This window comes from Serpula lacrymans, assembly GCF_000218685.1.
Source record: "Serpula lacrymans var. lacrymans S7.9 unplaced genomic scaffold SERLAscaffold_13, whole genome shotgun sequence".
In the NCBI taxonomy this organism is placed as follows: Eukaryota; Fungi; Basidiomycota; class Agaricomycetes; order Boletales; family Serpulaceae; genus Serpula; species Serpula lacrymans.
This window is the reverse complement of record NW_006763302.1, coordinates 497973-511385: the sequence shown is the minus strand read 5'-3', so window position 1 is coordinate 511385 and position 13413 is coordinate 497973. Positions and strand designations below refer to the sequence as shown.

Below are 13413 nucleotides of genomic sequence, written 5' to 3'. Positions count from 1 at the left end.
TCATAGTGGGCCGGCATTTGCCATTGACACCATAGACCATACTCGGAAGCACTGCAAGTCCAACGTTCATGAATCGTATACCTGTGACGGCTATATTTTGCAGGACAAGGGACCTAAACGTACTTCTGAACCCGGCATCGGTCTTATCAGCGAGGTCATATTCAAAGCGTGCTCATCTAGCAAAAATGGCATCACAGGAAACCCAGGGAAAAGAAAAGCAGAAAGGCGGGTCAAAGCTAAGAGGAAGGGAGAAAGACACACCTGAAGTACGAATCTCGAAAAGCCTTTCGTGGCTTCTTCGTCACGGAGCACAGTCAGATGGCCTTGTTCTTCGCTCAGACGGCTATGCTCGCGTCGCAGACGTGGTACGTTTCCTATGCATGCTGCTTCAATCACGATCCTTGTCTGAGTTGGTCAGCTAGCTCGCTAACCCAAGGTTCAGAGGAGTAACATATCCAATGCTCGAGGACATTGTAAGGCAGGACAGAAAACAACGCTACAATCTTCTTTGTGAAGCTGGATCTCTAGAAGCCTCGTCTGGATCAGACGTATGGTGGATCAGGGCCAATCAAGGACATTCGATCAAAGCAAGTCGCTCTTTTATCGCAGTATTGAAGTCGTAGGCAATACTAATTGATAAAAAGACCATCGAAATTGAGCTAAACCCTATCGCTTCTGCAACGGACATTCCAATGGCGGTTCATGGTACTAATCGTAAAGCATGGGAACTAATATGTAAGTTTAATACTTCAAATGTAACTTATCTATTTATCAACATTACAAACATGTACCCAAGCTACGCAAGGTTTATCCAAGATGAAACGAAACCACATACATCTCGCGCAAGGTATAGCAGGTGATAGCGTTGTCAGTGGTGCGTTAACACAAAGAACACTATATTCACGTACACTCATGAATTTTTTTCGACTTCAGGTATGCGCAAGTCCTCTCAAATTCTTATCTATATCGATGTTCAAAAGGCCATTGACGCTGGGATCAAATTCTCTCTATCTTCAAATGGTGTTGTGCTTACAGAAGGTGACGAAACTGGCTTCCTCGCGCCACGATTCTTTCAGAGAGTAGAAAATGCCGACGGAACACATGTATCTGGATGGGAGAGTCAGGCTCTTTCTGTCCCTCCTACATCCACGGAGCCTATAGGGGGGCAGTCTGCGGACAAGGGCGCGGCAACGGTCCTTTCCGCCCTGGACCTAACTACTGGGATGAAGGGCCTCGCAGTTGACGAGGGAGGCTCGTCTCTACTCGCAGAAAGTGCGGAGCAAGCTGGTACAGTCGTCAGAGGGCAGTCGCTGGTAGAAATTGAATCATAGCATATATATAATGTAATATTATCCAATATCAACCATAACATTTTCAATTTTGAACGGATGGAGAATCTGCTATATATTATCATTTCTTTTCTGCTATAGACAATAGCATTAGTAAAATTACAGACAGAACAGTCATGACGATAATGTAAGTGGTCAGCTATTATTTCGCCTTTTCTTGCGACATCTACAGATATACCACCTAGGACAAACTTCCTCAACCCTTCTCATTGCATTTATTCGAAAAGAGTCACGGTGAGGACGAACGCGACGAGCTGCCTTCGTCACTGAGCAGCCAAGCATACTGATGTGTCGTTCGTGCTTCCGATGACTCCGATGAATGTCCATCATCAGAAACAGGAGCTCTGAAACTCTTCTGCCAGTGCGCATCATAGGTGCTATGCAGTAGAACAGGGGTAAGCGCCCCGACATCATTCGACATCAAGCATTTACTACCTTATCGCTTTTGCCCTGGCAACTTGCAGGGGAAGGAAGTTGTTCGTACTTGATAATACACTGCTAGATGGCTGTCTAGAAGGAAGACATCGAGCGCTGCTTTCCACTATCCTCCTTGGTCGGGGCGTAGGATCCTCATCCACTGTTTGCAGTGCATTGACCGAAGGAACCTTCCCAACCTCCTCTTCAGAGCTGATTGCCACACTCTCGTATGACGGAGCGCGTCGACGGCGATTCCGGGCCTTAGGTTCTTCAAGAACCTCGACAGACTCTGATCGATCGGTATTACTACCAATTTCCATGTCAGAAGCGTTCGCAAGTGTGCTGCCGCACGTTATCTGTTTCGTGTAGTTCCTCCCGGTCGTTCTGGTGCTTCGTCTGCTAACATCAGACACAATAGACATACTATCCGCCTCAGACTCCGTGGCAGATACACTGCTCTCGTCTGTTCTTTTCCGTCGACTTTTCGTAGCACGAGGGACATAGCTCTCTTCATCGCTAGTAGCTGCCTTCTTTCTCTCCTGCACCTTTTTCTTTCGTTTTTCCGTAGCCTTGGTCTTTGCCTTGATCTCTTTCTCCCTAGTCTTCCTGTCAGCCCTTTCTTCCTTCAACATTTGTTCCTCAATTCTTTCCTCGATCTCGAGCTCCATCCTCCTCACCCTCGCGCGCTCCAGGACAATTTGATCCGCCACACTCATATCCTCCTCATCGCTGTCTCCAACTGCCCCTGATCCACTCACTCCAGAATCCGCGTCAGGAAACATAGCAACCCCATACTGCGCACTTTCACGTAACGTCTTAACTGCATCGCCTTTGCCTATGCAGAGATCTTCCATAATTAACTCAACGGCTGCTTCTGGGACCAGTATGCGCTGTATGAACTCGGCCGGCGTTAACGGTGCAATTAAAGACGGGTCAAAGGACGATGGAGGGAAAAGACTGTAAAGTGTCTGGTGAATGATTACCGAGCCGAGTTCGCCATAGCTAGATTGAAAGTTCGATCAGCATACAGCGACGCCAGATACAAGTTGCCAAAGGTGACATGGCAAACACATACTATCCCGGCTGCATTTTCTCAAAACTCTCGAACTGACCCTTGACACCAGCAACCGCACGACTACCCTGTTTCTTCACCTCTTTCATCATCTCCTTCCAGAATACACATTTTCTTCTCGCGCCTTTTTCGTTAACCTCATCCTCATTCCCTTCTGCGAAGTTCTCATCGACACCAGCGTCCAAAATAATCGACTCCAAGTGTTCACGCAGGCTCTCTACCCTCGCAGGGACTTCTTTGAAATTGATTTCTTGCGGCCAGCCTTTTGACTCTGCCAATGGGAGGTGATACGTTTCGAATATATGGCGTTGGCATACGGAAATGTATACAGGGAGAGCGGCTTTAAGTCCCTGTGGGTTCTTGACGCGTGGCGCGGGATACGATTTGCGCCTTGTAGTTTCAAGAAGATTCCGCAGATGTTGCGTAGGAACCGCTGGTAAAGGTTCGTCGCAGTACGGGCAAAGGGTTGATGGGTCATGATTTATATATACTGCTAAAGCATCAATAAAGTTGATCGGTTTACGAGCAAAGCTGGAAGCTTACGTGAGTCCTCATCCACCTGCGAATTATCAACATGCAAACCGGCCAGTGCGCTGAATATATATCAGCACATGTTTATAACAAACGTATAGCAATACTAAGAGTGTAATAACATAGAACGTACGTCGATTCGCCTCTCTTTTTACGCTTTCTACTTCGTTCACCTTCCATATCACTGTCATCGGGGAATATCTTACCAGACTTCGTCAGACCGATATAATTGGGAGAAGGGGTACGTTTAATGCTTTGCAGCATTTGAGTACTCATTGGGAACGGCCGCAGACCGCCTCGAGTCCGAACTTCATCGTCAGAGACAAGGGCAAGTTCGTCATTATCATCATCGTCATCATCCTGTTGAGCTGCACAACGAGTTCTACGTTTGCCTTTATCCTTCGGCGAGTACTTATGGTGACCGGGAGATGATAGCGGGGAAAGTTCTGGGAAATAACCACCGTTAGTCTTCTGCGCCTTCTGTTTGTTCCGCTTGGACAGTGGAGACGGGAGGGGCAAAGCGTGTTTGGAAGGATTCCCTGAGCGAGCTTTATTCCTGTCCTTCTGAGAAGATAGCGGAGAAGGAAGAGGTAGTTCACGTTCGAGAGCCTTTCTCTTTTCTCCCACTCTCCCATTCGCAGTAGTTGGCCCCCTTTCTTTTACCACGGGAGACAAGTCCAACGGAAATTTCTGGATCTTACGGTCAGTTTTCGAAGTCTTATCTTTTGCCGTCTCAGAAGCGTCGTGAACTTCCTTCGAATATGATTCTCGTGGCGGGAGAGCCTGTGGCCTTGGCCTATACGCAGGAGTAGAGACTACCTCGTCATCATCTAAGTCGTATGGACCTGACTTTTTGCGAGTCACCCTGCGAGGCCTGGGCTTGACACGTGGAGGAAATGGCGGAGGTGAGTCATCAAGGTCCGTAGGTGGTTCCTCTCGTCTCTTGGGGCGCGAATCCATGGAAACACCCTTGCCCTGACCACGACTGCGCGATGCAGGAGGTTTGGAGGGGTACGACGCAGATGGCGTAGAGTCTTCTGACTGTGCGCTGCACAAAGATGAGGAAGGAGGGGGAGGGCCTTCATTATAATCGTCTCCATGGTTCGTACGTTTGTTCTTTGTGAACTTGAAAGCCCACTTCTGTTCATATTTGGGCATGGATCCCGAACGAATAGTATGATTATCGGACTCGATTTCGCTCCTAAAGTCTTCCGAGTGCTCCTTCCTCGACTTAGAGATTCGCTTAGCAGAGGAAAACGCGTCGGAAGACTGTGAATTTTTCGAGATAAGCGACAGTTCGTCGTCGCTGTCTGAAAGTTCCGCGATGTCATTGTATGTTCTTCTGCTGCTAGTATTCGCTGGTACTTTGCTGGTACTGGCAGCGGTGTAGGTAGTTGTGGGAGGCCTGTTGTGATTCTTTGGCCAGGTACTTCCATAGTCTTCGAAACCTTTGCCCTTACCTGGGCTACACGCGGGCGGAGGACGTGACGACATGCGGAATGAGAAATCATCCCACACCGTGGTATTTTTCCTGTTCATAGTATCCACAAGTATCTCCATATGAAAATCATATGATCCCGGCGCATTAGATCCTGCAAAGGTTGAGCTAAACCAAAGTTTTGATAGCTGAGGATTTGGGAATGAATACCGTCGATACTTCAATGCAACAAACACTGCGGTGTCGGACAGCTTGTCGGAGATCGGCTGTGAATTAAAATTGTCCCACTCACGGGCTTCTCTTTACTCTTCCATCTTCCAACGAACCGCCGAACAAAATAATATTATAAAATACGAAGCTTACACATTGAACGCGCAGTTTCTAGCAATCATGGTATGATTTAATAACACTATCCTGCTCTGGGGAGTATCTCACTGAATCGTTTTCTTTCAGGTTGTCACTATAACTACCTATAAACCGTTTTTGTGTCTAATTTCGTGTTGAGAACACCGGCTATATGAAATATGTGATAATCAGAATATCCGAAGAGCATCTCATCAGCTTCATGTTATGTGCTCGTAGTTACTTTACTACGGGCCACTTGTTACAGTATACTTCGGATAGGCCCTATCATACTCTTTGTTGGGTCGATCTTGGTGAGTGTTTTTATGCTTATACTGAGGAAATCGCCTTACATAGCATTGTATTTTCAGATTAAACGTAGCGAAAGAACTTCAAATGAATGCTCAACCACCTTTTTAATGCTAGACCACTGGGGTTAAGAACGTCAGTGGATTCCTATATGGTAAAAGATGTTATTACTCACTCACATTCCTTCCACGCATATATACCGCATATATCCACTTCCGATACTGTCAAACGCAGCACGTAACAACAAAGTTGGGGCATGCATTGTCCGCACTGCCGAGATAACGTGTATTCCGGCTTAAATTGTTTTCTCACAGCCTCTCTTCCTGATAGTTCCTTTTCTGAGCTCGACTTCGGCCAAACGAGATTTCAGGAGTGGGAGAGTGCTAGTAGCACTGCCAACGGAACCGATGCGGCTAGAGAAACAAAGATTACCCGATCCATGTTTTCTACTCCATATTGGAGTACTGTATCTAGTTCATGGAACTTTCGCGCGGCGCGAGGAATAAGAGGAGTAGGGAGCACCTCGGTGCCAAACTCTGCTTGATACCCATGTCAATAAAGAGTAATGTGCGCCCATCAATATCTTTTGTCTTGACGTCCTTTGGTAGCTGAGCATCTCGTTTCATGTAGCTCAACATTTCTATCTCAACCCCTGAGTATATATGTTGTTTCTCCCTTCTCGGTCTGGCTGGGGGTGATCATTCCGTTGATATTTGTCCGCTAGGGATATCACGTTTCGTGCTTGGCACTGTGTCCGTCGCAGCGTCCTCTTGAGCGCGTCTCGGACCGTATTCTGCAATTTTTATGCTGACTCCTTAGACGTCATGCTGTGCTGGGATCGGAGTCGAATTGGCAAAGTCCCTAGTCCCATTCAGTGAGCACCTGTGTGATCGGCAGCCAGCATGTGATGCTCAGTGTCATAATTTGAGTGAGTCCTTTACGATTCAGCTCCCACACTTACATAGTAGTATGCTTACGGCTAATTCCATTTGTGTTCACCGTACAATGCAGTATTGCCGATTTTACAAGAAGCGATACCGTGTCAGCATCCAGAGGATTTCAGACAGTGATGCACACCAAGCAACCCGCGTTCGGGTTGTGATGGTGGATGAACAGGAACATGGCCAGCAGACAGGATACAAGTTGTCCCCGATCCAATTTGTCGACATGCGAGGATATAAATACAATTATTTAGCGCGCAACGTGTCTACGTAAGTTGAGTTTGCTTTCTGATCACTAGAGCGCAACGTTGCTGACTTTTGTGTACGTCGGATGTGATCCGTCAGCTTGGCTTTCATCCCCATCCTCGCCATTGCGGGCAAAATTGTCACACATGCCGCTCCTGATCTATTATTCCGCGATAGAAGAGTCATCTCATCATACTATCCAACAGCATTACTTCCAAAATAATTCTGTCTTGCAGTAACTCCTTGCCATTCCTGGTGGTTCAATCCAACCAATGTTATGCGGTTCTGTGCTCATCTTGGCACATCCGGATCTACTTTTGCCACTCGCAAGGAACAATTACCCACGTTCTGTTTCGATATCTACTCAGGTTTCCTGACGAGGACCTATCAAGCATGTCTTCTGAATCTGTGCGGTCATGTATCCACATCAATGCCGCTGCTGTATTGTGACTTCCTAGAACTCGTTCTACTTATATTCATATCTACTTGAATGTGGATATGCCGATTACCGGAAAAAGACACTAAGGTAGACTCCTGTGGTACGAGCCCGGAAAAGACGTCTTACTCACTTTCGAAATCGGCAGTGTCGTGTGTCCGCGGAGTTGAACGGTAGATATTATTACTCTTTCCTCCAGCCTTCCTGACGAAACATAGATGACTAGTCATATGTTACATTGACTGTAACTGGGCGCCCTTCTTTACATGTTAAGCCGTGCCTAGAGCTGGTTAGGCTTTTACGGTGCATAGGGACGATACCTATAAATTCACACACGAAGGTGTTGCATACCGACCTCATCCTGCATTTCTATCAATGTCTACACTATTGCTTCTTATCGTTGGACTGCCAGCTGCTTGCTATGCCATCTTCCCTTATTTATGGCGTCATTTGTGGAATAAACTGCTCTCAGAGCAAACTGCGATCCCTGACCTGTCTTCGTTGGGCCAAACCCGTTTAGAAGATGAGAAGATTAAAGGAGCGGCTGTTATATGTGGTGGCAGGTAAGGTTTCTTCGGTGTTCTTTCGACTTGATCATTGACGTTCTTCATTGCTTTAGCATTGCGGGGCTGTTGACCGCACGTGTTTGTCACAACCACTTCCAGCGCGTAGTGATTGTGGAGCCTGAGGCATGGTTGGCAACTGAAGAAGGCTACAAAACTCAAGCATGGACTCAGAAGCATCAGAGGACCCGTGTCATGCAGTATTATTCCCTTCAAGGTCTTGAAAATGTTCCTACAAATGGCGTGATGCTGACATATACAATCTCATAGCTGTTCAAGCATTTTTCTTCATGGCTCTCAAGGTACTTTTCCCGAATGTCGAAGAGGAATGTAAAGCTTCAGACATACGGTAGTTCTATCCGTTTTGCTCCATTCAACGTTGCGTATTAATTATTTTCTAGAGTTCTTCCTGCTGACTTTAAAGGAAGTATGTGGGGCCACCCTCATCGAGCACCATACGACGAGTACAATGGCGACTTGCCGAAGAGCATCTTCTCCAGTCGCCAGGGCTTAGAAACACTCATACGTCGTTTGGTGGTGGGGAAAGGATATTATAGTAATATTGATTGGGTGGTAGGTACTGTAACAGGAATAATGGCGGACCCAGCAAATTCCTCTCGAGTGAAAAAAGTTTCAATACGCACCCCTTCCGGCACCAAAGAAATCGAGGCTGCCTTAGTTGTCGGTTTGTCCGTCCTCTTTCACTTGAAACATGGTTCATAGAGATATTTCGAGGCAGATTGTACCGGGCCTGCCCGTGTGGGGGTGAAAATGCTGGAACGTGCGGGATATGGGAACGCTGAGTCCTACTCAAAGGGTACTCTTCCTCTCAATGAACTTAAGGTCACGTACGACCAAAAAATTCGATACTCGACGTTTGATTTTCCCATTCCATCCGACCTAGCAAAGCGGTTGCCTATACCAGGTGGCTTTGAGGGCGGAGGTGCAGTCTATGCGACACTCACCGAGCCTGGTAAGGATAGGCGTAGCATTTACGCTTCCAGAGTTGACGGTGACAGGCGTACGTGTTCTCTCGCGATTGTCTCAGACGATTTAAATGAATGTGCTTTCATTAGTTCAACTGTGTTTTGGGACGTGGGCGGACGACGACCTTCCTAGAACATTGCAAGCGGCTAAAGAGTATATGAATACCATGGTTTTGCAATTGCCCCCACCCGAATGGTTTTCTGAGATGTTGGACTTGCTCGCCGAAGTTGAAGACAGGATGACGTTCAGTGTCGTTCATGTTCGTGAGTCAAGTTCATGCGAGGATCATGGAATAGGTCAATGTCCTTAAAAAATCCAACTTCTTATGCAGCTCCCACATCTTATATACGCTTCCATCAAGCTGTCAGCCTTCCGTCAAACTGGGTTGCCATTGGTGACTCCGTCATGAGACTGAATCCTGTATTTGGGTAAGCTCCCGCGATAATTGTTATTAGTTCCATTTTTACTAAGGTTGGCACCACAGTCAAGGTTGCAGCAAAGCACTAATCGGTGCTATCACTCTGAACACTGCTTTGCATGAAGCGAAAGTTAATGGAAATGGTATTCCAAGCAACTTTTCAAAGAGCTTCTTCAAATTACAGCAGCCCAAGATTGAGGGATTTTGGTGAGTTGAATCCTTGATTATATATATTCACATTATGCTGATTACATCATTGATTTTCTAGGGAGGGAACAAAAAATTATGGTAAGAATACGTCATGGGACTAGTCACCAGTGGATGCTTGAAAGGGTTTTATATCATACAGACTACAGCTACGATACCACAGTCCCCATAACTGGTGAAACATTGACTACTGGATCTATTCTTCGTTGGTATATGCGGAGACTTCAGACCCTTGCATTAACGGCAAGTTTTCCCTTATTTCCTTTGCATCACGGATGTTAACAAAAGCTGTATAGGACAAGCAAGCAAACTCCGCATTCTGGCATTCCGGAATGATATTGTCACCTGGTATCACAGTCTTCCAGCCACTTATTGTCATGAAGATCCTGTGGAGCCTTGTAGTTCAGCGCTGCACTTGAGTATGGTTTTTATCTAACAAGTCCAAGTCATCAAGTAAACCAGATAGTTTCTGCCTTAAATTCTCTTTAAAGCAATAAAGTATATTTGGCCCAGACTCCTAAACCGTCCAGTAATCGGTGTTCTAGCCACATTCTTGGACCTATGGTTAGACGGTGGTGTGCCAATCAAAGGATAGCTACGTCGGCCGGTCCAAGAGGGACCTTGGCGTGTGGCTATTGCAGTCATTAGAGCGTGGTGGTGCGTGAGAATGCGTGTGCAATGCGTTTCCTAACTCGGAGTGGCGAAACAGACCTGGTATTCTACTCCTGAACATGTACAGAGCTGATGGGTCAAGATATGTAATCATGTCCGTTCTCTCCAGACATATTTCTAATCTATGTAAGCTTTTTGTACTGGCTTATAAAGGCGTGCTCATACAAACTGCTTTTAAGCGTCGCAATTTTCCAATTTGATCCAGTTCCCTAGTTCTACCCCACTCTCAAGTTTGCACTGGTAGTATATATACGAGCCCTCCACCTCTTTTATCGCAGATTAAGCACAGTAAAAATGACTACCGCGAAGTCCCTCCAGATTGTGCCCCGCAGGAGCGAAGACCGTGGTCGTGCTGATCACGGATGGCTCAAAACATTCCACACGTTCTCTTTCGCAACGTATGCCTTCCATGGATCTCTGTCTCGTAGATAACTCATCCATCATTCTCTTACTTTCAGGTATCATGATAACGACCACCAATCCTTTGGCCCTTTGCGCGTGCTCAACGAGGATCGTGTCGCTTCACACACAGGATTTGGCACTCACAGTCATCGCGAATATGAAATATTTTCGTATGTTATTAGCGGGGCACTTGAACAGTATGTCTTCCTTCAATCTGATTTGATAGTCCTGCTCAATTTACCCCCCTTCTGCTAGCCGTGACTCCATGGGGAATATTGAGATCCTTCCTCGTGGTGCTTTGCAAATGACCTCCACCGGAACTGGAATTTCACACTCAGAGAAGGCGCACGGTGAGCAAGAAGTCCATTTCTGCCAGATCTGGGCTGCTCCCCGTGCGGGAGAAGGCCAGGGAAAACCTGCCTATTTTACAAGGTCAGTCTTTTGATCACTTAATGGCATCAGAGGGTTCATAGACCATACCATACATTCAGGCATTTCAGTGATGCAGAGAAAACAAACCGTCTCGCACTTCTCGTTGCCCCTTCAACTTCCACCGAAGTCTCACTCGATAGGGAAAGCAAAGGTCCAGCACCTCTCCGATCACAACTGTGGATGTACGCGTCGTTAATAGAGCCAGGTGTCACCCTTACGCACACATTCTCTCATTCCACCGCATCTTCTTCTTCTCTCACAACAAGTGGCGCAAGGCGCAAGGTCTACGTCCACGTGATCCAGAAATCTGGATACAACGTTGAGAAAGCTCGCGGTGCAAAGTTAAGGATAAGTGGTACGATTGACGAGGATGGTGTAGAATTAGGCGAAGGCGATGGGGCATATCTCACTTTTGAAAAGGGCGTCGAGATAAAGCTGCATAATGTCGGGGGTGTTGTTACAGAGGTGCTGTTATTTGATTTGGAGTAATAATGATACAATGTTAGTTGGAATTAGAAAAATATGGACGAAAAATATGAACGAAAACTATGAATGCGAGGCGGTTGTTGTAAGGCTACACATCATTTTGAAGTAACACACGTGAAAAGGGGATATTCTTACTTTTTTTTGGATCACAGCACCTATCTACCAAAAGGACTGATAGTAATGATGTTACACGTCTATACCATCTAATGCGTCTTTGAATACCCCAAAGTTTCCAGGACCATTACGGTTTGAGCTGTATACGGCAAATACTATATGGCGGAACCAGCCTCTGAACTCAGGTTCGAGTAAAATGGCCTTCATCTCTTCAGCGACTAACCTTGGCGGACAGCGGTAAGCGCCGCATCCAAGTGCACCTACACAATCTTGAGTGATCGATACCAAAACAAAATACTAGTGAATCCACCTAGCACTAGATCCCAACATCCGCTCCATGCCGCCATACGATATATCAGTTTGATTTTCCCCCTGAGGTCCTCCAAAACACTATCACTCGCAAACTTCTGCCTATCCTCCGACAACGGAGGACAGCACGGCCCTGCGACTGTTAGGACTTGCACCAACTTCCAATCACTCTGCTCCAATGGCACCAGGCCACTATCAAGATCGGCACGGAAAACGACTACGGCAGGTGAGAGTACACCTGCTACAGAACCACGCCCGATATTGGGCCACGGATAGTAAGATGGTTTCAGGGTGTTGAACAACGTTGACGAATAACATAATGCTTCTTCCTGCGTACAAGATAAAGTGCAATTCCATCCTCCTCCAGGAAGCTCATCGCTAGCGAGGTTCAAGACAGCTGTACGCACGAAAGGCGCTTGCTCGCCTGGCGAAGAACTCAAAGAGGTGGGCACAAAAGACGGTGTATTGAAAGATGAGTCGATCAGACCGCGTGCGACTGTGAATGCATCTGAGTTTACCACAGACACCTTTGTAGGCGGAAACGCGGGGAATACAACTGAATCTCTCAAAGGAGGTGATATCAGATGAAGCGAGGAAGGAATAGGGAAGGAAGAGGATGGATCAGTACGTCCTTGAGACGACAGACGAGGTAATTGAGGCAATTGAGCATCTACGAATACAGACTCCAGGGATGCGCCATTTGTTTTAGCTACAATGGCCGCGGAACTGTTTATCGTATCTTTTGCTATCTCTGCTCGAATGGTTAAGGGAGGAGCCATGACTGACACTGGCGCGCGCCTCTTCCATATCAACTACCAGTCTTGCCTTATTTGGAAACTGTAGACGCCGAAGGAATGGAGCAACTATCCAAAGCTGTAAATTCAAAAGCTTGCATGTCGGGTTTAAGATAAATCTGATGTTAACACTGTCACGACATAAGACCTGTTCTGATGGCTTACTATGCGCTTAACAGTTGCATCCCCAATATCCCGGCGTTCATTATGGTACCTGACGAAAAAGGGGAGTTAGATATTCGCATTGTAAACGTCCCCTATGCAGCCCGTGCAGAGAACATCTAAAAGCCCTAGACATCTCAATATTACGCGAGGATTGCATCTTTTTAATTAGACTCAATCCTTAGAAAACTGAATAGGAACTTTATCTTTTATCTATTTAGTAGAAAACATCCGCTGAAGCGCGGCAACAAGAGACACTGTTTAGTATCGATGCATTGGCATTTTGGACCTGCAGGTCTGCAGCTGACCTCCATCATGAGAATAAGATGATCATTACCGCTGCAGCACACATGCCAGGCAACCAACCTTCAGCGTCTATGTCACTTGCATATATTTCGTTAGTAAAACTCGGACAGAGGTAAAACCAAGACTACTTACTTCAAAGAGAACACCGCAGTTAAATATCATCAATATCATTGGCTAGAGATGGACGCAAGGATTCTCCAGAAGAGTGTGATGACTGGGCAAGTCGTTTGTAGACAACTATCCGTGCCATCGGTGAAAGAGATATCGCCGTAAGGAGGTAATGGAGTGCCCTATTTTCGTAAGCTTTGACATAAGGGATCTGGATTCCATATATCGCGCTTCTCGCCTCCCAAAAAGAGCAGACCACATGAAAGTCAAGAAAGAGAGATCATTTGACGGTGATTTCTTCTGCCAAGTAACAATAGCCGGAACTCAAAAAAGACACGTGCATAATTATAGCCTTCTCGTATCAAAGCGGGG

At 46.4% G+C, this 13413-nt stretch overlaps 8 protein-coding genes across 8 annotated transcripts; 5 read left to right on the top strand and 3 right to left on the bottom strand.

Moving 5' to 3' along the window:
- Window positions 1-67: 67 nt before the first annotated feature.
- Window positions 68-1373, top strand: SERLADRAFT_399628 (uncharacterized protein; the record flags this gene model as incomplete). The annotated part of the gene is made up of 5 exons (XM_007322505.1): window positions 68-365; window positions 423-587; window positions 645-735; window positions 797-874; window positions 934-1373. The coding sequence occupies 5 exons, from the start codon at window positions 186-188 to the stop codon at window positions 1329-1331; spliced, it is 912 nt and encodes a 303-aa protein (XP_007322567.1).
- Window positions 1374-1578: 205 nt separating this feature from the next.
- On the bottom strand, window positions 1579-4929 carry SERLADRAFT_441946 (uncharacterized protein; the record flags this gene model as incomplete). The annotated part of the gene is made up of 5 exons (XM_007322504.1): window positions 1579-1726; window positions 1785-2768; window positions 2842-3328; window positions 3382-3431; window positions 3503-4929. 5 exons carry the CDS (start codon window positions 4927-4929, stop codon window positions 1579-1581), a joined length of 3096 nt encoding a protein of 1031 aa, XP_007322566.1.
- Window positions 4930-6317: 1388 nt separating this feature from the next.
- SERLADRAFT_399622 (uncharacterized protein) lies at window positions 6318-7061 on the top strand (the record flags this gene model as incomplete). The annotated part of the gene is given in 4 exon segments (XM_007322503.1): window positions 6318-6352; window positions 6365-6386; window positions 6470-6669; window positions 6745-7061. 2 exon segments carry the CDS (start codon window positions 6560-6562, stop codon window positions 6866-6868), a joined length of 234 nt encoding a protein of 77 aa, XP_007322565.1.
- A 467-nt stretch (window positions 7062-7528) lies between these two features.
- SERLADRAFT_399621 (uncharacterized protein) lies at window positions 7529-8109 on the bottom strand (the record flags this gene model as incomplete). The annotated part of the gene is made up of 5 exons (XM_007322502.1): window positions 7529-7556; window positions 7590-7644; window positions 7701-7861; window positions 7915-7993; window positions 8046-8109. The coding sequence occupies 2 exons, from the start codon at window positions 7822-7824 to the stop codon at window positions 7598-7600; spliced, it is 171 nt and encodes a 56-aa protein (XP_007322564.1).
- Window positions 8092-9762, top strand: SERLADRAFT_476950 (uncharacterized protein; the record flags this gene model as incomplete). Its single annotated transcript, XM_007322501.1, has 8 exons — window positions 8092-8329; window positions 8384-8665; window positions 8721-8894; window positions 8963-9059; window positions 9116-9256; window positions 9318-9337; window positions 9399-9499; window positions 9553-9762. 8 exons carry the CDS (start codon window positions 8239-8241, stop codon window positions 9673-9675), a joined length of 1029 nt encoding a protein of 342 aa, XP_007322563.1.
- A 207-nt stretch (window positions 9763-9969) lies between these two features.
- SERLADRAFT_476948 (uncharacterized protein) lies at window positions 9970-11276 on the top strand (the record flags this gene model as incomplete). The annotated part of the gene is made up of 5 exons (XM_007322500.1): window positions 9970-10054; window positions 10108-10326; window positions 10387-10527; window positions 10586-10760; window positions 10820-11276. 4 exons carry the CDS (start codon window positions 10223-10225, stop codon window positions 11249-11251), a joined length of 852 nt encoding a protein of 283 aa, XP_007322562.1.
- Window positions 11277-11286: 10 nt separating this feature from the next.
- On the bottom strand, window positions 11287-12450 carry SERLADRAFT_476945 (uncharacterized protein; the record flags this gene model as incomplete). The annotated part of the gene is made up of 2 exons (XM_007322499.1): window positions 11287-11622; window positions 11673-12450. The coding sequence occupies 2 exons, from the start codon at window positions 12448-12450 to the stop codon at window positions 11435-11437; spliced, it is 966 nt and encodes a 321-aa protein (XP_007322561.1).
- Window positions 12451-12862: 412 nt separating this feature from the next.
- SERLADRAFT_399611 (uncharacterized protein) lies at window positions 12863-13323 on the top strand (the record flags this gene model as incomplete). The annotated part of the gene is made up of 2 exons (XM_007322498.1): window positions 12863-13010; window positions 13066-13323. The coding sequence occupies 2 exons, from the start codon at window positions 12954-12956 to the stop codon at window positions 13204-13206; spliced, it is 198 nt and encodes a 65-aa protein (XP_007322560.1).
- Window positions 13324-13413: the final 90 nt, after the last annotated feature.